The sequence below is a fragment of the Procambarus clarkii genome, chromosome 49 (genome assembly GCF_040958095.1).
Source record: "Procambarus clarkii isolate CNS0578487 chromosome 49, FALCON_Pclarkii_2.0, whole genome shotgun sequence".
Classification (NCBI taxonomy): domain Eukaryota; kingdom Metazoa; phylum Arthropoda; class Malacostraca; order Decapoda; family Cambaridae; genus Procambarus; species Procambarus clarkii.
In genome coordinates this window covers 12,148,403-12,175,584 of record NC_091198.1, presented here as the reverse complement: position 1 = coordinate 12,175,584, position 27,182 = coordinate 12,148,403, and the positions used below count along the sequence as shown (strand labels likewise).

Below are 27,182 nucleotides of genomic sequence, written 5' to 3'. Positions count from 1 at the left end.
GAGAGGCAAGGTGAGGGGGGGAGAGAGGCAAGGTGAGGGGGGGAGAGAGGCAAGGTGAGGGGGGGAGAGAGGCAAGGTGAGGGGGGGAGAGAGGCAAGGTGAGGGGGGGAGAGAGGCAAGGTGAGGGGGGGGAGAGAGGCAAGGTGAGGGGGGGAGAGAGGCAAGGTGAGGGGGGGAGAGAGGCAAGGTGAGGGGGGGAGAGAGGCAAGGTGAGGGGATGGGAGAGGCAAGGTGAGGGGGGAGAGAGGCAAGGTGAGGGGAGGGGAGAGGACAGGTGAGGGGAGGGGAGAGAGGCAAGGTGAGGGGGGGGAGAGGCAAGGTGAGGGGGGGGAGAGGCAAGGTGAGGGGGGGGGAGAGGCAAGGTGAAGGGGGGGGGAGGCAAGGTGAGGGGGGGGGAGGCAAGGTGAGGGGGGGAGGCAAGGTGAGGGGGGGAGGCAAGGTGAGGGGGAGATTGAATGGAAATCTAATATAGTGTAAACTGTGTGGGAGATGAGAGGCGTCACTCTCAGGCTCCGGGGGCTGGGGGGCCTCCAGGGTGGGGGGAGAGAGGGAGGGGGAGGGAAGAGAGAGGGGGAGGGGGAGGGAAGAGAGAGGGGGAGGGGGAGGGAAGAGAGAGGGGGAGGGGGGGGAAGAGAGAGAGTGAGAGAGAGACAGCGAGAGAGCGTGAGAGAGAGAATAAGGGAGAGGGAATATCCTGCACACATTCAGACTGGCAGCAGTTATGACTCAGCTGGGATCTTTAATTATTAATCATCTCATTTTCTCTCCACCTCTCTCCTTTCTCCTCCGGCCTCCTCCTCTCCTCTCTCCTCCTCCTCCTCCTCTGCTGGTACTTAGAACGTCGTCACAATGGTGTACTTGCTGAAAACCTCATGACAATATCGAAACTTTTGTTTTGCTTTCACAATCTGACCTGGTGTCAGCCTGGGGTCAACATGGGGTCAACATGGGGGTCAGCCTTCCTTGACGATTGCCTGGTCTTTAAGCATGTTTGTCCTCGTAGCTCGAACACGCCCATCACAGCCAGGCTGATCCGCTCTGGAGTTCCAACTGTTGTTCCAGACACATTTCTTTGTGTTGGCAGGAGACACGTAAGTCTTTTGTTGATGTTTAAGATTCGCTATTTGGAAGAAAGTTCCAAGTAGCACGGGCTATGGTGAGCCCGTAGTACGCGAGTCGTGGTGGGCCTCTGGTGCCTACACGGTGTTACCTAATTGTGCTTATGGCACCCTGATTTTTCATAGGATTTATTGTGCACTTCCCACCTTATCTCTTACTCCAGGATGTTGTATTGTTACACGGCTGATTTGGGACGAGTCCTATAGTATATATATACAAGTGTATCCAAGTGTATAGATAAGTGTATCCAAGTGTATACAGGCACTTAAGCACATTGTAGGCAGTTAAGCACAGTTGCAGATACGATAGAGCCCAGTAGGCTCAGGAACCTGTACACCAATTGATTGATAGTTGAGAGGCGGGACCAAAGAGCCAGAGCTCAACCCCCGCAAACACAACTAGGTAAATACAACTAGATAACTACGTAAGGATGTAGGCAACCAAAGAAACACTATTGGCCCATACGAGGTTATCTTGAGGTTATCTTGAGATGATTTCGGGGCTTAGCGTCCTCGCGGCCCGGTCCTCGACAAGGCCTCCTAGTTACACATCCCTCAGGAAGCAGTCCGTAGCAGCTGTCGAACTCCCAGGTACCTATTTACTGCTAGGTGAACAGGGCCATCAGGGTGAAAAACTGTGCTCATTTGTTTCCGCCTCCACCGGGGATCGAACCCGGAACCTCAGGACTACGAATCCCGAGCGCTGTCCACTCAGCTGTCAGGCTGAGTAGACGTGAGAAGTTGTCAGACGAGACAGTTTCCATTTATATTACAACAACAATTTTCCAAACCAGTATTTACCCAGGTACTTCCTGAATATAAATTTTTCAATTTATATGCCGTGTTTTGAGTTCTTCTGTGATATATTTAATACCTTATTTATGTCCCCTTTCTTATACTCTTTTATCCACTTATTTCAATCCTGTCATCTCTTAGTTTGTCTTTATATAGAATGTAAATTTAGCTTTTCCAGTCTATCTTCATAGAGGTTGTTCCTAATTCCTGGGATTAACTTGGTCGTTCTTATCTGTACACGTTCATGTCAATTTATGTCAGGTCTACAGTATGGTGACCAACACACAACAGCATACAGTATGGTGACCAACACACACAACAGCATACAGTATGGTGACCAACACACACAACAGCATACAGTATGGTGACCAACACACACAACACCATACAGTATGGTGACCAACACACACAACAGCATACAGTATGGTGACCAACACACACAACAGCATACAGTATGGTGACCAACACACACAACAGCATACAGTATGGTGACCAACACACACAACACTACAGTATGGTGACCAACACACACAACAGCATACAGTATGGTGACCAACACAACACTACAGTATGGTGACCAACACAACACTACAGTATGGTGACCAACACACACAACAGCATACAGTATGGTGACCAACACACACAACACTACAGTATGGTGACCAACACACACAACACTACAGTATGGTGACCAACACACACAACACTACAGTATGGTGACCAACACACACAACACTACAGTATGGTGACCAACACACACAACACTACAGTATGCTGACCAACACACACAACACTACAGTATGGTGACCAACACACAACACTACAGTATGGTGACCAACACAACAATACAGTATGGTGACCAACACAACACTACAGTATGGTGACAAACACACACAACACTACAGTATGGCGACCAACACACAACATTACAGTATGGTGACCAACACACACAACATTACAGTATGGTGACCAACACACACAACACTACAGTATGGTGACCAACACAACACTACAGTATGGCGACCAACACAACACTACAGTATGGTGACCAACACAACACTACAGTATGGTGACCAACACACACAACACTACAGTATGGTGACCAACACACACAACACTACAGTATGGTGACCAACACACACAACACTACAGTATGGTGACCAACACACACAACACTACAGTATGGTGACCAACACACACAACACTACAGTATGGTGACCAACACACACAACACTACAGTATGGTGACCAACACACACAACACTACAGTATGGTGACCAACACACACAACACTACAGTATGGTGACCAACACACAACACTACAGTATGGTGACCAACACAACAATACAGTATGGTGACCAACACAACACTACAGTATGGTGACCAACACAACACTACAGTATGGTGACCAACACAACACTACAGTATGGTGACCAACACAACACTACAGTATGGTGACCAACACACACAACACTACAGTATGGTGTACAAGTTGTAGTGTACAAGCTGGAGTTGTGTACACAACTTATATTTTGCACTAAAACGCATCACCAATGTAGTGTTAAACCAATAAAAAGTATTTAAAAAATATTGTGGGAAAAGGGGCATCGCACATTTCAAATTCCTTCAAAGTCACTAGCTGAGGCAGAGTGTGAGGTCGTTATGGTGGTCGTCTGAGGTCACACAGAGGGTCTGAGACAGACCGTCTGAGGTCACACAGAGGGTCTGAGACAGACCGTCTGAGGTCACACAGAGGGTCTGAGACAGACCGTCTGAGGTCACACAGAGGGTCTGAGACACAGACCGTCTGAGGTCACACAGATGGTCTGAGACACAGACCGTCTGAGGTCACACAGATTGTCTGAGACACAGACCGTCTGAGGTCACACAGATGGTCTGAGACACAGACCGTCTGAGGTCACACAGATGGTCTGAGACACAGACCGTCTGAGGTCACACAGAGGGTCTGAGACACAGACCGTCTGAGGTCACACAGAGGGTCTGAGACACAGACCGTCTGAGGTCACACAGATGGTCTGAGACACAGACCTCGACAAGCGGACCTGGAGACTCCCTGCTCACACGTCTCAGACCATTAATAAACTCTTAACTTTATGATCAACATCTTTTGGTAGCTGGAACAAGTTTTATTTTGTGTTGCATTACCAGAATTGTCATGTTGCCTGCTACAACAGCCTGCTGGACCAGCCTGCCGCACCAGCCTGCTGGACCAGCCTGCTGGACCAGCCTGCTGGACCAGCCTGCTGGACCAGCCTGCCGCACCTTTAAAATCTCGACTGTGTTCTGGGTTTGAGGTTGCCCTCTACAACGCACATGCTCCGATCCGTCTGAACATATGCGTCTTTGGGGTCGACCGGTGGGTGGAATGGTCTGAGCCTGAGGTTGCAGAGATATACGGCAAATATATGCATTGATTTTCAGGCTTACTGTCCCCCCACTAGTCGCGACTCCCAGAGGTTTCTCCCACTCAGACTTGGCAATGTCGACCATCTGATATATGACAACTATTATCACTACCTAAATTATAAGTACTTATAGCAATTATTGCTCGAACGTAAAAAATTGAACGGTTGTACTAAAGTTTCTCAAGTTATTCCATATTCACTAATACCTTCCTTGCCCATGCGTCTCCGCAGCGCCTCCTTAAAGCTTACACCCCCATCTCCCCCACCAGCCTCCCCTGCACACTAGCGCACCTTCTGCAGGTGCCCGGGCCAGGTGTAGCCCCCAGCAGGTCAGGTGGCGGCGGCAGGTCAGGTCCGTATTCAGGGGGAACAAGACAGGTGGCCCCCAGGTGTGTGTGTTCCTGCAGGCCGCTGCTCGTGCCACCTGTCTCCTGGTGATGACGGCTGTATTGCACGCTCCACCTGCCGTACCACCTCCACTGCCCCTCCACCTGGCTGGTGCAGTGTACCGCAGGTGCCTTCCTCAGGAGGCACCTGTGGTGTTCAGCACCTGTGGTGGTGGTGGTGGTGGTGGGGGGGGGGGGAAACGGGCTGGGGACGCTGGAGAACACACTAAGCAACACTACAGTCTGAACCAACACACAGAAACACACACGTAACTTTTCACCGTTTCAAGTACTTCCAATATCACAGATGCGTGTTGAAGGAGGTTGACCTGACAGTCTCTCTCTCACCCTCCCTCCCTCCCTCTCACCCTCCCTCCCTCCCTCTCCCCCTCCCTCCCTCCCTCCCTCCCCCTCCCTCCCTCTCTCTCTCCCTCTCCCCCTCTCCCCCCCCTCTCTCTCTCTCTCTCTCTCTCTCCCCCCCTCTCCCCCCCCCTCTCTCTCTCTCTCCTCCCCCCCACAACAAACACATCAGGACCCCGGACTCCTTATCTTATCCTGGCCGGCTCTTGGCTAAATTGCTTCCCTCAACAATCAGATTTAGAGGTGACAGCCTCGGCTTATCCCAGATGAACCAGGCGCCCTGAACGCCCTCCGGAATATCCCGTGCCTCGCGCGGCTCACCCACCATACAACACACGCCAGACAGTGCCTTAATGCACCCCCACTCGTAAACAATACATTATATTGTATTCGTTGATTAATACATTTAACAATCCCCATACCTGGAAAGGTTTCACTCCTACTTGGGTATGGCTTAAAAAATAATAAATAATAATAATTAAATTTATAAAATATACATACGTAACTGTAGAAGAAATAATAAATTTAATTTAGTCATTTGAAACATGAAAAACAATAATTATACATTGTTTCCTGGGAGTCTGTTCTCAGCCCTTCATTAGCAACAGAATGGATAGGCATTAAATGCAGAAACATGCAAAGATATGTATAAAGTATGTCACACACGGAAACTCGTGTGTGTGTGTGTGTGTGTGTGTGTGTGTGTGTGTGTGTGTATTATATTATATATATATATATATATATATATATATATATATATATATATATATATATATATATATATATATATATATATATATATATATATATATATATATATATATATATATATATATATATATATTCACCCAAACGCATTCATATTTATGTCCAATCTTCCCTTGAAACAATCCAGTGATCTCACGTCTAACAAGTTATCAGGATATTTGTTACATAAATCTACAACCCCCTTTTTACAAACCAGTATTTACCCAGGTCTTTTTCTAAATCTAAACTTGCGCTATTTATATCCATCATTTCGTGCTGACATATTGAAAACCTTATTTATATCTTACTGTTATAACTTTTCGTCCATTTGTATACCTCATTCCTTGCTTTGTCTTTCTAGAACATGTAGATTAAATTTTCTTAATCTCCCCAAGGAAAATATATAATTCCTGGCATTAACTTTTTTCATACTGAACAACAAAAACAAGGTGAAAACAAGGTGAAAAAGTATATAAAAAAATACTTTTCACATGCCAAGAGCAATTGGGAAAACCTCCAAATTTAAGTCCCTTAATCACATGAAGTATATACGTCGATGACGATAGTAAAAAATTGCAAAATACAGGAAAAAAACACGGTGAAAACCTGTTTAGTAAAAGTATGGACACACTGGAAGCAGATCCTAAGAACTTGCTAAATATATGGCCCCACAATTACTAGTTTATCGGATATTTCCACAAACTTCGAAGTGGAGATTTACACTGTCCATACACTGAGCTCCGGGACCATATTCCTCTAATTCATTATTTACTTAGTGCAAAATTATCATTGCATTACAATGGAGGACAAGCCTAGACATAGCTCCCATGAACAGACACACTTCAAGATGTTAGACGAGCAAAGAACACATTCACTCCAAACATCTACCACGCTTACGGGGCTATTCATACCCGTGCCACCTCTTGCGGTGGCTTCATCAATCAATCAATCAAGACAATGTGACATCCCGCTGTCCTTCAAAGCTGCAGACATCGTCCCCACTACACAACAGACGCTGTAAAACTGTATTAAAAAAATGCCCACTGTTCGCACCGACATCCCATGTCTTAAATTAAGGTTTGCGAGAGGCTGTTAAGTTGTGGAAGACCAACTTACTTAAGACTTACTGAACTGAACTTACTGAAGACTTCTTGAGGTTATCTTGAGATGATTTCGGGGCTTTAGTGTCCCCGCGGCCCGGTCCTCGACCAGGCCTCCACCCCCAGGAAGCAGCCCGTGACAGCTGACTAACTCCCAGGTACCTATTTACTGCTAGGTAACAGGGGCATTCAGGGTGAAAGAAACTTTGCCCATTTGTTTCTGCCTCGTGCGGGAATCGAACCCGCGCCACAGAATTACGAGTCCTGCGCGCTATCCACCAGGCTACGAGGCCCCTAAAATATATATACTTACCAGATTTATTAATGTGACTATGGATAGTTAGCTCATAAAATGATGTCAAAGGGAATAAGAGAGATTATAAAGGTGGACTTTACATTTTCTGTCAGACGACAAAGAGTGGCAATAAAATCGACAAAATTCCGTCTGAATATTATATGAAGCATAGTCCCAAACGGCATAGTCTTCCCACAGTTACTATTTACTAATCAACATACAAGACACAGACAGCATTGCAGCCCACAAGGGATGCAACCCCAGTGGTGCAACTCTGGTGCTCTCTTAGAGAATGTTGCTACTCTCTCCCATCCTTTTTCCCAAGGCAGAGAAAATGTCCACGGTACATAATTTAAATATATTTGACTTAGCACTAAGAGTCAGTGGACCAATTAAATTACTACACGTGACTTAAACCCTTCGTGGTTGGCCACTCTCCCTCACCCGTGACGTCACCGCTGCGTGCGTGCGTCCGTCCGCCCGCCCGCCCGCCCGCCCGCCCTCTCTCTCTCACTAACATACCAATATATACAAGTGAACAACCACGAATGCAAAAACATACAAGTCTTTTTAACCCGTGAATCTTCAGCTGTTTTGTATATAAGTAACAAAATTCTTATTCATTTCTACTGCAGTTATCAGATGTGAGAATAAAAAAAAGAAAAGGCACAACAGCTTCCATTCAAAGTGTTGAAACAAAATAATCGAATTTGTTAAATGAATTACAAGTGTGGAGCATATATAGAGCGTCGGAACATTTAAATAGTGAGTATTCTGTCGGTCCACCAAACTGGATTATCCCACCTATTTTGCAGGCGCGGAATTTGTAATGTAAAAATTGGTGAGAGGTTGTCGGTGTGGGATGGTGGGGGAGAGGTTTGGGGAGAAGAGGGGGGGGGGCCGAGGGGGGGGGACCGTGGGAGAGGTAAGGTGGGAGGGGGGGTGGAGAGAGCCTGGGGCAGTGAGAGGTGGGATATGGAAGGGGTGTAGAGGTGCTGGCTTCACTGCAGTAGGGAAGAGGGGGGGGGGTGGGGGTTCTGGTCTGAATTTCATCTAGCAATTTGGTACTGTGGAGCTTGCATGGTTGGCCTGGAGCAGGTCTTAGCTCTTGGGCCACGAATTGTGTGGGTGGGGCGTTACTTCTTGGTGTAACCTTTGTAGCATCGGGGCTTCCTATTTGTGGGTGTGGGGGAAGTGGAGGGAAGAGTACAAATTGGCGAGTACACACACACACACGCCTGTTCGTTTGTGGTGAGTAAATTCTGGTGTTTTTTAATAGTAATTATTATTCACTTATCTGCCGTGTTGAGGGGGAAGAGATGAGGGGGAAGAGATGGGGGGGAGAGATGGGGGGGGGAGAGATGGGGGGGGGAGAGATGGGGGGGGGAGAGATGGGGGGGGAAAAGGGGAAGAGGGGGGCGGAAGAGGGGGGCGGAAGAGGGGGGCGGAAGAGGGGGGGAAGAGGGGGGGGGAAGAGGGGGGAAGAGGGGGGGAAGAGGGGGGGGAAGAGGGGGGAAGAGGGGGGGGGAAGAGGGGGGGGAAGAGGGGGGGGGGAAGAGGGGGGGGGGAAGAGGGGGGGGGAAGAGGGGGGGGAAGAGGGGGGGGAAGAGGGGGGAAGAGGGGGGGGAAGAGGGGGGGGGGAAGAGGGGGGGAAAGAGGGGGGGGAGAAAGTGTGGAGAAAGTGGAGGAGAGAGAGAAGAAGTAGGAGATGGGAGCGATAGCTAACATCTTTCGAATTTCATAACTTCTCACAATTTCTTGCTGGTTCTCTTACACCACAAGCCAGCACTGAAGCTGGCGTCATCCCTATCATGATGCTGGCTCTCATGAAGCGGTATTAAAGTCGTTGGCGACTTTAACGCACCTTTTTACGTCATGACGCATAATTAAGTCTACTGAATGAATGCAGAAAAATTCAAGGATTCAGAAAATGTACACATTCCTGCTTTAAATATTGAATGTAATATTAACTTCAGCTGTCATGGAATAGGAGTGGAAGGTCTCACAATAATCACTTTCTCACTGATGATGCTCTGACTGGTCACAGTTATTGGTGATGGTGACAACCTTCCTCACACGGCCACTCTCACTATACCTCACTCACAAGTTGCTGCTACCCTTGAGACAATACCTGGAGCTTACCTGCAGTGGGTTTCTAGAGTTCTTCTACTCCCCGAAACCGGTCTGGGCTCTTAGGAGAAGAACCCTTCCTAAAACTCATCTAAATTGGAATAAGTTTAAATTCCTAATTAATGGAAAATGTGATACTCAGATACTTTATGTTGATACTTTAGTGTAATTTCCATCAGAAATCTTAACTTTTTCACAACTGTTGTGGAATTGGTAGTTAGGGCGGGGGAAGAGTGCCCCCTCCCACAACAACATGAGGAAGGCCTGGTTGGAACAATCATGTTAGGGGAATCCAAAATACGTCTATCTTTTGGCACAACCTCTGGAAAGATGCTGGTGTCCCAGAGATGGCTGCGTACGTCATATCAGACGTAGCACTAGGGCTCAATATCAAGCCTTATCAAGCCAATATCAAGCCATAATCCTTAATAGAGGATTAAGGAAGAGAAAGATAATATTGTGAGATCAAAGATAGATGATAACCCTTCAAGAAAAAGCCTATTGAATTTTGAAAAATGAAAAGTTCACGCAAATGGGTAACAAACTTCATATATGATGCCTATAGGCCTATAAGCCTTATATGTAATGTATTCAAAGATAAATACACCACATTGTACAACAGCTGTATGTACCAGACTGACGAGATTGATACACATTTAACTACCTCATCTTGAAATAATTTCGGGGCTCAACGTCCCCGCGGCCCGGTCCCCGACCCCGCCTCCTGGTTGCTGGACTGGTCAACCCCTTTAACATATACTCTGACAACCCTAAACATAGGTGCTCTCTCCCATGGTACAGCGCCAGTACTTCTATACTTGTTCACACTCCAAAGAGCTACGGAGCCTCTACATCCTCCTCTGGTAATTATAGAGCTACTGCCATAAGCTCTCTGTTATACAAAGCGTTTGATTATCTACTTATTGGCTTTCCAGACGAGTAACGCGACACCGCTGTGTCAAATGGCTTACAAAACTGGTTAATCAACAACACTTAATAGATTCATGGTGGTGGAAACTCTTTCATATTACAATTCACAATTCACATTACAAGACAATACTCGCTATTGTCTTTTTGGGTCCAGCTACTTTGACTGGGCGGTAGAGCGACTCTCTCGCTTCATGCAGGTCAGCGTTCAATCCCCCGACCGTCCACAAGTGGTTGGGCACCATTCCTTTCCCACCGTCCCATCCCAAATTCTTATCCTGAACCCTTCCAAGTGTTAAAGTCGTAATGGCTTGGTGCTTTCCCCAGATCATTAAATTATTGTATTTTTGTGACTTAGGTTATTAATGTCTTGTATTTTATGTAAACTATCACAGTTATAAATGTACTACCATTTAATAAATGTACATTTTATAAATGTACATTTTATAAATGTGCTACAATAAATTTGCACCATTTATGAATAAAGTTTTTAAGTTGAATTGGAAGGTTGAGTAATAAACAGAAAATACTTCTAGTCCACAGACCACAAAACTAACACACTATTCAGATACACAACTCATCACCAACTAACAACCACACACTGCGGTAACAGCCCATTAAAATCAATCACAATAAACTAACTTATAACGAAGAGAATATGATGCAAATCAAATCAATTTAACACAAGGATGAGCGGGCCTCGGGGAAAGCCAACCACGGCACTAGACACGACTACAAAGTGAACGTTCCCGCCACAAAGTGAATACTTTGCACAGTGAACGCTCCTCTACAGAGTGAACGCTCCTTCAGTGAGCACTATACAGTGAACGCTCCAATACCAAGAGAACGCACCAGCAGACAGGCCACTCGAGACTTGAGTACAACTAATCCTGGCGGCCCTAACTGTCTCAACTGCTCCTATGTGTAAATAATGTCTCCCACCTAATGAGTTAAATTATTGGGAACATGACAGGTAATTAAGTCAGCGAGTGCGGTAATTATCACAGGTAAAGGAATTGGCGTGCCAGGAAAACAAGGCCGAGATTAATTGGCCAATACCATTATGTACCCCACCACTGTAACGCCTGTGTCCACTCCTATTGGGTATACACATGGCTGTTACGCATGCGCGAGCTGGGACACCATGTTTCGCGAGGGCCTAGCCGACTAGGACGTGACGAGGTCCCAGCAAGCTGAGACCAAGCCCGTTCTTTTGCAGATTGGCTGAAGGTTTTCTACGCTGACCGCTCTGACCCGTTCTCTCTCTCGCTGGCACACAATGTCAACAAACCCGGGCGCGGGAATTTTAAACCCAACGGCTGAAATATCAAAGGTTCGCAGTTCTAAAAATACACTTCTCTTCCGTCAAACGTTTAGCCGTTGGAAATCTGAGAAAACAAAATGTCTTAATAAGGTTACGAATCAGCCTTAGCCATGTGTATGTATATATACTGCCGGGAAGTCTGTTTGGAACACACCATCGTAGAGATGGTCAAAAAATCGTTAGCTTAAGTGGCAGCCACGAGACTACGTCAGTTCCACTATCCACCCAGAGCTCCGTAGAGACTAAAGCCAACTGTATCATCCACCCAGAGCTCCGGGGAGACTAAAGCCAACTGTATCATCCACCCAGAGCTCCGGGGAGACTAAAGCCAACTGTATCATCCACCCAGAGCTCCGGGGAGACTAAAGCCAACTGTATCATCCACCCAGAGCTCCGGGGAGACTAAAGCCAACTGTATCATCCACCCAGAGCTCCGGGGAGACTAAAGCCAACTGTATCATCCACCCAGAGCTCCGGGGAGACTAAAGCCAGCTGTATCATCCACCCAGAGCTCCGGGGAGACTAAAGCCAGCTGTATCATCCACCCAGAGCTCCGGGGAGACTAAAGCCAACTGTATCATCCACCCAGAGCTCCGGGGAGACTAAAGCCAGCTGTATCATCCACCCAGAGCTCCGGGGAGACTAAAGCCTGCTGTATCATCCACCCAGAGCTCCGGGGAGACTAAAGCCAACTGTATCATCCACCCAGAGCTCCGGGGAGACTAAAGCCAACTGTATCATCCACCCAGAGCTCCGGGGAGACTAAAGCCAACTGTATCATCCACCCAGAGCTCCGGGGAGACTAAGCCAGCTGCAACGTGGAAAAAAATGAGTTCTTATCTTACCGAACAACCAAGTACATTCCGCCTCTTCCTTAGCACCAAACTTTCGACATTATCCAAGTTCCTCGCCTGTGGAGGGAGACCTTATTCCACCTTTAGGGCTCGCACACACACGCATGCACACGCGACACACACACACATACACAGATAAGTAAAGGCTGGTAAGAAAAGGCTGGGATTTTGAGGAGATGGATATTCAGGGCTGTGAAGGTTTCAGTGACTACATAGCAGGTACTGTAACAAATGGAGGGAAAAAAATTATAGTCGCAGTCATATATAATCCACCACCAAATGACAGAAGACCTAGACAGGAATATGATAGAAACAACATGGCCACCATTAACATAATAGAAAGAGCAGCTTCTGTTGCTAGCAGGAATGGATATGGACTACTAATTATGGGAGACTTCAACCATGGGAAGATAGATTGGAAGAACAGAGACCCGCATGGAGGACCAGAAACATGGAGAGCTAAGCTGCTGGACGTGGCAACAAGAAACTTTCTAAGCCAGCACACCAAAGAACCAACAAGAATGAGAGAAGATGAACCAGCAATGCTTGATTTGATATTTACCCTAAATGAATGGGATATAAGGGAAGTTAAGATGGAAGCGCCCTTGGGAATGAGTGACCACAGTGTATTGAACTTTGAGTACTTGGTAGAGCTAGGACTTATCTCCCCCAAAAAAGAACTAGGAATCAAAAGGCTGGCATACCGAAAGGGGAATTATGAACAGATGAGAAGTTTCCTAAGTGAAATACCTTGGGACACAAACCTCAGAGACAAGTCTGTACAGGGTATGATGGACTATGTTACCCAAAAGTGTCAGGAGGCAGTAAACAGGTTCATCCCGGCCCAAAGGGAAAAATCCGAGAAGCAACAGAAGAATCCATGGTATAATAGGGCATGTATCGAAGCGAAGAAACTGAACAAAAAGGCGTGGAGGAACTTCCGGAATAACAGAACACCAGAAAGCAGAGAGAGCTACCAGAGAACCAGGAATGAGTACGTCAGGGTGAGAAGAGAAGCAGAGAAAAATTTTGAAAATGATATAGCAAACAAAGCCAAGGCTGAACCAAAGCTACTCCACAGTCACATCAGAAGGAAAACAACAGTGAAAGAACAGGTATTGAAACTTAGAACAGGCGAGGACAGGTATACAGAGAATGACAGAGAGGTGTGTGAGGAACTCAACAAGAGGTTCCAGGAGGTCTTCACAATAGAACAGGGTGAGGTCACTGTGCTAGGAGAAAGGGAGGTAAACCAGGCGGCCTTGGAGGAGTTCGAAATTACGAGAGGAGGAGGTCAAGAGACACCTGCTGGATCTGGATGTTAGAAAGGCTGTTGGTCCAGATGGGATCTCACCATGGGTACTGAAAGAGTGTGCAGAGGCACTTTGCTTGCCACTCTCCATAGTGTATAGTAAGTCACTAGAGACGGGAGACCTACCAGAAATATGGAAGACGGCGAATGTGGTCCCAATATACAAAAAGGGTGACAGACAAGAGGCACTGAACTACAGGCCAGTGTCCTTGACTTGTATACCATGCAAGGTGATGGAGAAGATCGTGAGAAAAAACCTGGTAACACATCTGGAGAGAAGGGACTTCGTGACAAATCGCCAACATGGATTCAGGGAGGGTAAATCTTGCCTTACAGGCTTGATAGAATTCTACGATCAGGTGACACAGATTAAGCAAGAAAGAGAGGGCTGGGCGTACTGCATTTTCTTGGATTGTCGGAAAGCCTTTGACACAGTACCGCATAAGAGGCTGGTACATAAGCTGGAGAGACAGGCAGGTGTAGCTGGTAAGGTGCTCCAGTGGATAAGGGAGTATCTAAGCAATAGGAAGCAGAGAATTACGGTGAGGGGTGAGACCTCCGATTGGCGTGAAGTCACCAGTGGAGTCCCACAGGGCTCTGTACTCGGTCCTATCTTGTTTCTGATATATGTAAATGATCTCCCGGAGGGTATCGATTCATTTCTCTCAATGTTTGCGGACGATGCTAAAATTATGAGAAGGATTAAAACAGAAGAGGACTGTTTGAGGCTTCAAGAAGACCTAGACAAGCTGAAGGAATGGTCGAACAAATGGTTGTTAGAGTTTAACCCAACCAAATGTAATGTAATGAAGATAGGTGTAGGGAGCAGGAGGCCAGATACAAGGTATCATCTGGGAGAGGAAATTCTTCAGGAGTCAGAGAAGGAAAAAGACTTGGGGGTTGATATCACGCCAGACCTGTCTCCTGCAGCACATATCAAGCGGATAACATCAGCGGCATATGCCAGGCTGGCCAACATACGAACGGCATTCAGAAACTTGTGTAAAGAATCATTCAGAACTTTGTATACCACATATGTCAGGCCAATCCTGGAGTATGCAGCCCCAGCATGGAGTCCATATCTAGTCAAGGATAAGACTAAACTGGAAAAGGTTCAAAGGTTTGCCACCAGACTAGTACCCGAGCTGAGAGGTATGAGCTACGAGGAGAGACTACGGGAATTAAACCTCACTTCGCTGGAAGACAGAAGAGTATCCATCAATACGAGGCTGCCTTTTGAAGGAGAATAACGTCTCCAGCCCCTCATGAAGTAACTGCCGGCGCCTAAGAAGGATAGTCAGAGATATTGGAGAAGTTTGAAAAGTATATTTGACACAATTCAGACGTCGCCAGAACTTCCAGGAGTTAAGAGAGCAGTTAACACTACCTCAAGCGGGAGGAGCAGGGGGCCCCTTCCACTGGTCCCCAGCCCTCCCCCCCACTGGTCCCCAGGGGTCAGATTCACGAAGCCGTTACGCAAGCACTTACGAACCTGTCAATTACTGATTGAAGCTATTCAATTATTAATCTCCAGGACTCCATATGTCTCTCCTGTCCTGGACACGGATTCACGAAGCAGTTACGCAAGCACTTGCGAACCTGTCCATCTCTTCTCAATCTTTGGCGGCTTTGTTTCTAATTTTAAACAGTTAATGAGCTCCGAAGCACCAGGAGGCTGTTTATAACAATAACAACAGTTGATTGGCAAGTTTTCATGCTTGTAAACTGTTTAATAAATGTAACCAAAGCCGTCAAAGATTGAGGCAAGATGTACACGTTCGTAAATACTTGCGTAACTGCTTCGTGAATCTGGGTCCAGGACAGAAGAGACATATATGGATGCCTGGAGATTAATAATTGAATAATAATAAGTCATTGTGTCGGGGGACAAGCAGCCAGTGTATGTATGCCTGTTAGGCTTGTATCGAGGTCAAACTGAAAGGGTCGAACTACTGACCCTCCCCAGGATGCAACCCCACAAGCTAACTCCTGGGAACATATTTACTGCTAGGTGAACAGGTGCATTAGGTGACAGGAATGGCGCCCAACCATTTTTGTCCTACCGGGGATTCGAACCCGGAATTCCCGATTGTGATTCTAGAATGAATCCTACTGTACTACCGGAAGCCTTGTTATGTTTGATCCCAAGCATGGGTGACTGGGGGATTATGGGTAATCCTATGTGTGGGTGACTGGGGGATTATGGGTAATCCCATCAGGTGCAGTAACGTACTAGGATCCTACCAGGCCATCCAAGTGTGGAGGAGATTTATATTGGGAGTAAATTTACGCAGGAGCACTGTACTTGGTTCTGGCACTGTTCTCGGCACTGCACTTGTCACTGTTGTCGGCACTGTTCTAAATACTCCTCTTAACATCCCTCACTGTATAACTGTCATTAACTGTCCGTGACGGTGTAATTGTCAATGAGACTGTAACAAGGACATGACTGTTCCTTCTAAGAACCCACAAGTAACTCTTGGTGTAATTGGCCTAACGAGCAGTGAGAAAGAGTATAACAAGGGAGGAAGTTGAATAACCAGGAGAAGTGGCTTAACTTTCCCCCTCGGCTCCCACTCTGATACAACTCTGGAAGTTTGGCACTTGGTGGCATATTGGTGAAGACGGTGAGCAGCTTCACCAGCTGCAGCTTCGTCAGCACCACCAGCATAAGCTACAGCTTCACTACCAACGGCAGCACCATCACCCTCTCTCTTCCAATGACCTTCACAACCCAGGCCAACATGGATTTCGAGCGGGAAGATCGTGCCTCTCACAGCTACTTGACCACTACGACAAAGTCACTAAGGCAATAGAAGGAAAACAGAATGCTGATGTGGTATACACGGACTTTGCAAAGGCATTCGATAAATTACCATGGCGTGATAGCACACACACAATGAGGTCAATGGGGATAACTGGTAAAGTAGGACGGTGGATACTCAGTTTTCTGTCGAACAGAACACAAAGAGTAACAATTAACTATATAAAATGGAGTCCAAGCGCAGTTAAAAGCTCTGTACCTCAAGGTACAGTCCTTGCACCACTGCTTTTCCTTATTCTCATATCAGATATAGACAAAAATACAAGTCACAGCTTCGTATCATCCTTTGCAGATGACACAAAAATCAGCATGAAAATTACCTCTGCTGAAGACATTGAAAAAATTCAAGTAGATATTAATAAAGTTTTCGACTGGGCAGCAGAAAAGAACATGATGTTTTACAATGATAAATTCCAGGTATTCAGGTACGAAAAAAAAAAGACTTTAAACATAATACAGGGTACAAAACACAACCAAATCTGCCCATAGTAGGAACGCAGCATTTAAAGGATTTGGGAATAATGATGTCTGACGACCTAACGTTTAGGGAGCATAACCAAGTAAATACTGTGTTAGAAAGAAAAATGATAGGATGGATTACGAGAACTTTCAAATCCAGGGATCCCATCACAATGGTTGTACTCTTCAAATCACTTGTGTTGTCCCGTCTCGAGTACTGCTCAGTACTCACTTCCCCCTTCAGAGCAGGAGAGATTGCTGAAATAGAGGGAATACAGAGAACATATACGGCACGCATAGACGAGATAAAGCACCTAAATTATTGGGATCGTCTCAAAGCTCTCCAAATGTACTCACTAGAAAGGAGACGAGAGAGAGATCAAATAATTTACACGTGGAAAATACTTCAGGCTCAGGTAATAAATCTACACAGTAAAATAACAACGTACTGGAGTGAACTATATGGAAGAAAATGCAGAATAGAACCAGTGAAGAGCAGAGGTGCCATAGGCACAATCAGAGAGCACTGTATAAACATCAGAGGTCCGCGGTTGTTCAACGTCCTCCCAGCGACTATAAGAAATATTGCCGGAACAACCGTGGACATCTTCAAGAGAAAACTAGATAGTTTTCTCCAAGGAGTGCCGGACCAACCGGGCTGTGGTGGGTATGTGGGCCTGCGGGCCGCTCCAAACAACAGCCTGGTGGACCAAACTGTCACAAGTTAAGCCTAGCCTCGGGCCGGGCTTGGGGAGTAGAACAAATCCCAGAACCCCATCAACCAGGTATTCCCCCTGCCACCAACACCCTCTTCCCCGCCCGGACCCCACACACCAGATTAAAGCTGTTTATACAGCCCGTTCTTCCTAGCGTTCCCAAGATCCCTAAATTATTGAACTAAATTACCCGAACCTAACCTTCCGGTGGACCCACGATCAGAAAACGAGATATGTCAATTTCGCGAGCCGCTACCAATTTTAATTCATAAGATTGTGACTTTAGGCAAATTATACGTCAAAATGCGTCGTGCTATTCAGCAGATGTTGGTAAACAGTCCAAGACTCTCAGCCATAAAGGATATGTCTCAATCCCTCAATTCACACTCCAAGAGGCACTTAAACTACCCTTCTCGTGTTGAACTGAGGCAACTGGTCCAAGGCAGCCGGTCCGAGGCAGCCGGTCCCAGGCAGCCGGTCCACGGCCTCCGGTCCACGGCCTCCGGACCACGGCCCTATGGTCGAGACCAAATTGTTGAGGCCTCCAGCGCCTGAGAAGAGACTCACCACTGCCAGAGACATCATTCAAGGAGACCAACAAATAAACGTGATTATTTTTGTTTACTTCTGAGAGGGCCTCGAGAGGACGTAAGTGCACTCGAGTTGGCGACAGTTGAGGTTTGTGAGGGCGTCAAGGCCAGACTCCACAAGGGTGCTTGAGAATTTTAATAACAAAAATAGTGGGGGGGATTATTTTAATGAGCTGCAGTTGTAATGTATATTTAAGACGGTTGTAATGTGTATTTAAGACGGTTGTAATGTGTATTTAAGACGGTTGTAATGTATATTCAAGACGGTTGTAATGTATATTCAAGACGGTTGTAACGTATATTTAAGACGGTTGTAACGTATATTTAAGACGGTTGTAACGTATATTTAAGACGGTTGTAACGTATATTTAAGAAAACACGTGTGCAAATGTTAAGACTTCTACTTAGTGGCTTAAATATCGTAAGCATAACATCACACTTTACGCAATTTGCTATATCGTGATCATGTCTGTGACCAGCTTCTCCAGCCTCTGCTGGAAATGTGAAAGAGCTCTTGAGGACAAGAGAAGAGAGGAGGACAAGAGGAGGAGGACAAGAGAATAGGAGGAGGAGGAGGACAAGAGAATAGGAGGAGGAGGAGGAGGAGGACAAGAGAAGAGGAGGAGGAGGAGGACAAGAGAAGAGGAAGAGGACAAAAGGAGGAGGACAAGAGGGAAGGAAGGAAAAGGGGGAGGGGGAGAGAGACTCAGGTGAGGAACCATGCGCCTCATTTGTATGCCGCTGCAAACATGCTACGTCCATGTTTACCTGAAGACGAGAGAGAGTGGGGAGGGGAGGGGAGAAGCGGGGGGAAAGGGATGGGAGGAGAGGGGGGGATGGGAGGAGAAGGGGGGATGGGAGGAGAAGGGGGGATGGGAGGAGAAGGGGGGATGGGAGGAGAGGGGGGGATGGGAGGAGAGGGGGGGATGGGAGGAGAGGGGGGGGATGGGAGGAGAGGGGGGGGATGGGAGGAGAGGGGGGGGATGGGAGGAGAGGGGGGGGATGGGAGGAGAGGGGGGGGATGGGAGGAGAGGGGGGGGATGGGAGGAGAGGGGGGGGATGGGAGGAGAGGGGGGAGGGGAGGAGAGGGGGGAGAGAGGGGAGGGAAGGAGGGAGGGGGGAAAGGGGGGGAGGGAAGGAGGGAGGGGGGAAAGGGGGGGAGGGAAGGAGGGAGGGGGGAAAGGGGGGGAGGGAAGGAGGGAGGGGGGAAAGGGGGGGAGGGAAGGAGGGAGGGGGGAAAGGGGGGGGGGCCGTGGAGAGAGCGCGCGCGCGCACACACCTGCAACACGTGACCAACAACTACTCAGCACAAGACAACAACTACACAGTCACATCCACTGCCATGTTTGTAATGCAACTGAAGTTATCTTTTTTGTCTATTTACTAGTTGCGAGGAAGTTGTCTGTGCGTCTGTCCACAATATATTTACCTATTGCATCTGTATATGTGTGTGTATATATATATGTGTGTGTGTGTGTGTGTGTGTGTGTGTGTAATTGTTATATGTTCCTCAGGATCAAGATGTCAGCTCTTGGATCCCGCCTTTCTAATTGTCGATTGGCTAATGTACTGACGCCATCTATTTTTTCTCTACTACATATATTTCTCACTCACAGACCAGAATACCAGGGACCAGAGGGACCTCAAAACGAGAAGAGAAGCAAGGAGACAGTAGGAAAATGTCATCCAGATGAAGAAAAAACAACAGTGAAGCTAAAGGCATTTAACTAAGAAATAGAGACGATAGACCCACTGAGAATAATAACGAGATGTGCGAGGAACTTGACAAGATATTCCAGGTCTTTACAACAGAGCAAGCAACAGCGCTTGAACTACATGTTAAACCTGGCATCACTTGAGGAATTTGAGGTTACTAGAGTAAGGTTACTTCCTTACTAGGTAAGGAAGCACTAGTTGGAGCTGCATGTGACCCAGGATGTTGGTCCAGACGGAATCTCATCATGAACACTAAAAGAGGAAGCAGAAGCAATGTGCGTGTCACACACTCTGGTGTGAAATACGTCAATGGAAATAGGAGAAGTACCAGAAAGCTGGACAGCAGCTTATTTAGTCCCAAGATACGAGACACACCAATGGCCTTGACCTGCCAGGAAAGTGAGGTCAACACGACTCTTGGGTTGTGAGGTGGGTTCAGGGGTGTCAAAAGAGGGTCAGGCGGGGTAACTGAGGTCAGATGATGGGGTTAATGTTGGTTATAACACTCCAGGGATGAGGAGGTAACCACCTCTCTCCACTGCCATGAAACGGACGGACGCAAATCCCGACTAGAGTTCGGGGAGAAAGCTTTCTTCTCTGGAATATTAGCTGCAACCTGTCCTCTTAAAAAGAACGTCGCTTTTGGCCGTTTGCCCGTATGACCGAAAGTTGACGTAATTTGAAAATGAAAAAAAATTTGGGATTTTTTTTTTCAACAGTAAATTAAGGGTCCTCTGATAGGTTAGGTGGGCAGGACATTTTCATAGTTTCAAAACGTTATGAAAAACGTTAATGGAAAGTTTCCTCTTCTAACCTTGCCGAGTAAGCCGGACGACTCAAACAGAAAGTGACATTTTTAAGAGGACGGGTTGTAGCATCACGGAGCGTCACGTCTCCTGCCACAGACAGCATCACGGCAATAGAATGATTAACACGAGAGACAATAGAATGATGATCCTGGCAGGCAGTAGACAGGATGGAGGCTGGTGAATAACACAGGCCCCTCAACATACAAAAATATGTCCGGTATGAACGTAGTGAGTAAAGTGAATGAACTAAAAGGGAGGACAATAGAAGCGCCTATTATACACACTTCCACCGACAGCAGGGAAGGCGAGGCCCACTAGCTGAAGCTCTACCTCACACACAGGGAACGAATGAGGTGCCTTCAACCAATAAATAACTTCAGATAAAACAAGTCCCACCAACTTGCTAACATCAAAAACATCCCTCCCCCCCCCCCCCCCACCACCACCCCCAAAAATGCAGCCACGCGAATTTTGGATTACGAGATTAAAATTTGACGGACACGTCGAGGTTCCGCGTGGATTAGATTAACAAGCGCAGCTGCCGGGTACACCGGTATTCATGAGGCCCAAGTGTTTAATCGCCGTGAAGCTGGGCTTTTATCTCTTTGAAGTTTGGAGGGAACGGGTCCCGGTGCAAAATGCAATAGTGCTTTCAGTATCAACAAAAAAATCCCCAATACAAAATAAAGAATAGAACCAGTGAAGAGCAGAGGTGCCATAGGCACAATCAGAGAACACTGTATAAACATTAGAGGTCCGCGGTTGTTCAACATCCTCCCAGTGAGCTTAAGAAATATTGCCGGAACAACCGTGGACATCTTCAAGAGGAAACTAGATAGTTTCCTCCAAGGAGTGCCGGACCAACCGGGCTGTGGTGGATATGTGGGCCTGCGGGTCGCTCCAAGCAACAGCCTGGTGGACCAAACTCTCACAAGTCAAGTCTAGCCTCGGGCCGGGTTTGGGGAGTAGAAGAATTTCCAGAACCCCATCAAGCAGTTATCAGGCAGGTTAGTTCTAGACTTACAATCGGGAATTCCGGGTTCGAATTCCGGGCGGGACAAATGGTCAAGCACGTTTCCTATCATTTAATGTTCTGTTCTCCTACCAGTAAATAGTTACCCAGAAGATAGTCAGCTTCTAGTTAGGCTCCATCCTGGGAAGGGTCAGTAGTTCCACCCCTGGAAAAGGGGGGGGGGGTACATCGAAATAAGCCTAACATGTATATATACATAGCTAGGTTGCCTGTCCCTAGACACAATAAACTATTACGAATTAAACAACTATTTCCATTTTCCATACAGGTGCTTTTCTCTTAAGGAATAAAAATGCTAATATGATGTAAACTAACACATTTGACTTTATAAAAGTTACCTAAAATTATCCGAGTAATCTCAGGCATGTTGAGGACAGTGAAACCACGAGGGGCTGGATTCAGGAAGCAGTTACGCAAGCACTTACGGACGTGTACATCTTTTCTCAATCTTTGGCGGCTTTGTTTACAATTATTAAATAGTTAATGAACTCCGAAGCACCAGGAGGCTGTTTATAACAATAACAACGGTTTATTGGGAACTTTTCATGCTTGTAATCTGTTTAATAAATGTAACCAAAGCCGTCAAAGATTGAGGAAAGATGTACACGTTCGTAAGTGCTTGCGTAACTGCCTCGTGAATCTGGCCCGAGGACCTCCCCGCGCGTATCAGTGGACGAGGGGGTTGTCTATACCCAACATAAGAATGGAGAAATAACAGCGGTGCAAGGACTGTACCCTGGGGTACAGCGCTTTCCACTGCGCTTGGACTTTATCTTACTTGATTGACCGTCACACACTGCATTGTGTGTGACAAAGTTGAAAATCCAACGCCCCACTTAACATTTTATTCTTATTGGTCTCATTTTATGGGCTATCACAAGGGGGCTTGACAGCTGAGTGGACAGCGCTCGGGATTCGTAGTCCTGAGGTTCCGGGTTCGATCCCCCGGTGGAGGCGGATATTGAAATCGGTAAATAGGTACCTGGGAGATAGACAACTGCTACGGACTGCTTCCTGGGGGTGTGTAACAAAAAGGAGGCCTGGTCGTGGACCGGGCCGCGGGGACGCTAAGCCCCGAAATCATCTCAAGATAACCTCAAGATATCACTCCAAGGTCACACTTTACGAATACCTTTCCAAAGTCTGTGTATACAACATATGCATTTTGTTTTTCTTCTAATTACATAACAGTCTTAATTCATGTTCCTAAGTATTCCACAATATTAAGTGGAATAAACCAATTTGGAAAGAAAAGCATGAAAATAACAAAAATCACTTAGGCAAAGCAGGCCTTGCACACTAGGTTAAGTAGTATATTATTATTATTTATATCTGCATATATATATATATATATATATATATATATATATATATATATATATATATATATATATATATATATATATATATATATATATATATATATATATATAAATCAGTTACGAACAAATTCCTCAAAAATTAAACTTAAATGAAAAATAACCCAATTTAAACAAAGAACAACATCTGTGTAGTTACCTTTTCTAAAAAAAAAAAAAATCCCGGCACACTCCTGCCCAACCACTAGGGCTGTAGGACGGTAGAGCAACGGTCTGGCTTCATGCAGGTCGGCGTTCAATCCCCCGACCGTCCAAGTGGTTAGACACCATTCCTTTCCCCCGTCCCATCCCAAATCCTAATCCTGACCCCTTTTCCAGTGCTATAATAGTCGTAATGACTTGGCACTTTCCCTTGATACCCCCCTTCCCTTCCCTGCACACACTGTTTCAACTGCAAATTTAATGTTACCATGTGTAGAGTTAAGATAACCTTTAAATAATTATACAAGTGAAATACCTTAAAAAAATCTGAACATCTATTGTAAACAATTGGCTTAAAATCTATTTGTCAATCAAGCCAATTTTTCTCATAATGAAATAGAAAAGCAACAGAGGGGGGAAGGATCAAGGGCGAACTCATACCCATTCCATCTGTTCGACAACATAACTCATTATTAAACAAAACCACAGATTCTCCAACAGCCACCGTGAGCAGCTCCGTAAATTCGGCTTTATAATGGTTTGGGGGGGGGGGGGTTGAAGAACCAAGGGGGTGGCACTGGCTCTTCCAACCCCAACAGGCAGCGAGGCACCCGCACCATCATCATCCAAGTGGTGCATCCATAGCAGTCTCCGTGGTGTAGTGGTAAGACACTCGCCTGGCGTTCCGCGAGCGCTATGTCATGGGTTCGTATCCTGGCCGGGGAGGATTTACTGGGCGCAATTCCTTAACTGTAGCCTCTGTTTAACGCAACAGTAAAATGTGTACTTGGATGAAAAAACGATTCTTCGCGGCAGGGGATCGTATTCCAGGGACCATAGGATTAAGGACTTGCCCGAAACGCTACGCGTACTAGTGGCTGTACAAGAATGTAACAACTCTTGTATATATCTCAAAAAAAAAAAAAAAAAAAAAAAAAAGTGCAGGATGATACAAATCACTCCCCAAAAATTTGAGTGCCAGGGGTGCCACCCAGTGGGGAGCCCTCCCCCCACCACCACAACACATACACATACAAAAAAGGAGGCCTGGTCGAGGACCGGGCCGCGGGGACGCTAAGCCCTGAAATCATCAAGATAACCTCAAGATACACGGACATATAATAGGCATTGTTGTATAAAATTAAACGTTCACTCTCCACTAATACAAGCAGTGCAGACTAGTCACTACAATAATCAACTACATAAAATTAATATATAAATCAGCTACAAATCAAGCTTCTAAATTTAAAATATAAATGAGTAAAGTGACTGAAGTACGAGTAAAGTGTCAGACTACTCACGGTCAAAGCTTCCTAGAAGGAGGAGGATACACCAAGCATTACTACACACTTTACCACAAAACATCTCACTTGTATAGAACATTTTGTACCAACCTCAACAAACTTCAAGACAAATATAATTAAATTTAACATGGATTTATATATATATATATATTTCACACTACCTAGTTCCAGAAATGTGTATTTAAGCATTTAATAATACAAATTCAGAGAGAGTTTGGGGAACTGAACAGTGATAACAGGGCGGGCGATAGACCCGACCTGGCCCGGGCCGCCAAGTCTACTGTGCCAGATGTATCCTGGATCCCAATTACCTTAAAATGGGAAAACCGACACCTGATCGGGAACTATACATTCCTCCCCATCCCCTTTCCTCCCCAGCATCACACCAAGGATCGGGAACCTGGGGGAGCGAGGAAGGAGCAGGCACTTACCGCAGTCCTTGTCGGGGATGTTGCCGTTGGGTTCTATCCGGTCAAGATACTCGTCCGAGAACCCGTTGATCTTCATGCCAGATACGGACAAGCTCTCGTCGTCGTTCTTGGAGATGGCTGAGGGGTAGGGGGAGAGAAACAGGCGTTAGCGAAGACGTATTATAGGTCTGGTGCAGGGTTGGGGAATCTGGAAAATGGTGGGGGGATAGTGGGAGACAGATGGGGGCATACATGCCTGGTCAAGAATGTCTTAAGTCTTCGTGAAGCCTCGGTGCTGGTCAGCTGGGTGGAACGTCCAGTGAATATCATTAATATTAAAGAGGATGCAGAGGGCGCTGGATGTAAGAGAGGTAAGGATGCAGGATGTGTTATGAGGGAGTAGATGTAGGTTATGGTACAGGACATACCTGGTTGATGGGGTTCTGGGAGTTGTTCTACTTCCCAAGCCCGGCCCGAGGCCAGGCTTGACTTGTGAGAGTTTGGTCCACCAGGCTGTTGCTTGGAGCGGCCCGCAGGCCCACATACCCACCACAGCCCGGTTGGTCCGGCACTCCTTGGAGAAAACTATCTAGTTTTCTCTTGAAGATGTCCACGGTTGTTCCGGCAATATTTCTTATGCTCGCTGGGAGGACGTTGAACAACCGCGGACCTCTGATGTTTATACAGTGTTCTCTGATTGTGCCTATGGCACCTCTGCTCTTCACTGGTTCTATTCTGCATTTTCTTCCATATCGTTCACTCCAGTATGTTGTTATTTTGCTGTGTAGATTTGGGACCTGGTCCTCCAGTATTATCCACGTGTATATTATTTTATCTCTCTCTCGTCTCCTTTCTAATGAGTACATTTGGAGGGCTTTAAGACGATCCCAATAATTTAGGTGCATTATCGCGTCTATGTGTGCCGTATATATTCGCTGTACTCTATTTCAGCAATCTCTCCTGCTCTGAAGGGGGAAGTGAGTACTGAGCAGTACTCAAGACGGGAGAGCACAAGTGACTTGAGTACAACCATTGTGATGGGATCCCTGGATTTGAAAGTTCTCGTAAGTTCTCCTATAATTTTTCTGGCTGACGCAATATTTGCTTGGTTATGCTCCCTAAACGTTAGGTCGTCAAACATCATTATTTCCAAATCATTTACATGTTGCTTTCCTACTATGGGCAGATTTGATTGTATTTTGTACCTTTTATCATATTTAAGGTTCTCATTTTTACCGTACCTGAGTACCTGGAAATTATCACTGATAAACATGTTATTTTCTGCTGCCCAGTCGAAAACTTTATTAACATCTGCTTGTAGTTTTTTTAGGCTTCAGAAGATAATTTTCATGCTGATTTTTGTGTTTTTGTGATTTTTGAAAAGTATCATCATCGGTTTAGCATCTCTAGTGTGAAAAGTTCTTGTTATTCAACCTGTCATTTTCTTGCAGTTGTGGCAGCTACTTTATTGTGTTCTTTAAAGGTAAGGTCTTCCGACACGAGTACACCCAGATCCTTTACATTGCCTTTTTGTTCTATGTTATGATTTGACTGCGTTTTGTACGTGGTTTCTGTTTTTATATTTTCATTTTTTTTCCGTAGCGCATGAGCTGAACTTATCTTCATTAAATACCATATTATTTTCCATTAAATACCATTGAAAGACTATTTACATCTGATTGGAGGTTTGCTGTACTCTCTGTTGTCTACTTTCATAAAAATCCTATTGTCATCTGCAAAGAATGATATAGATTGTGTCCTTGTCTATGTCCGATATGAGGATGAGAAAAAGTACTGGAGCAAGCACAGTACCCTGGGGGACTGAGCTCTTCACGGTTGATGGTTCGGATTATATTTTGTTGACTATTACACATTGGGTTCTATTAGTCAGGAAATTGTAGATCCATCTGCCTATTTTTCCGGTAATACTTTTTGAACACATTTTGTGCGCAATAACAAGATGGTCACATTTGTCGAAGGCTTTTGTGAAATTTGTGTAAATTATATCAGCGTTTTGTTTGTCTTCCA

At 46.0% G+C, this 27,182-nt stretch overlaps 1 protein-coding gene across 1 annotated transcript in view; it reads right to left on the bottom strand.

Annotated features, from left to right (window-relative positions):
* Positions 1 to 27,182, bottom strand: part of LOC123763412 (uncharacterized) — a 605,113-nt gene that overhangs the window by 10,061 nt on the left and 567,870 nt on the right. Inside the window, exon 7 of the mRNA XM_069303202.1 lies at positions 25,176 to 25,292. Coding sequence (XP_069159303.1) covers positions 25,176 to 25,292 — 117 coding nt within the window. The remainder of the gene's footprint in view (positions 1 to 25,175; positions 25,293 to 27,182) is intronic.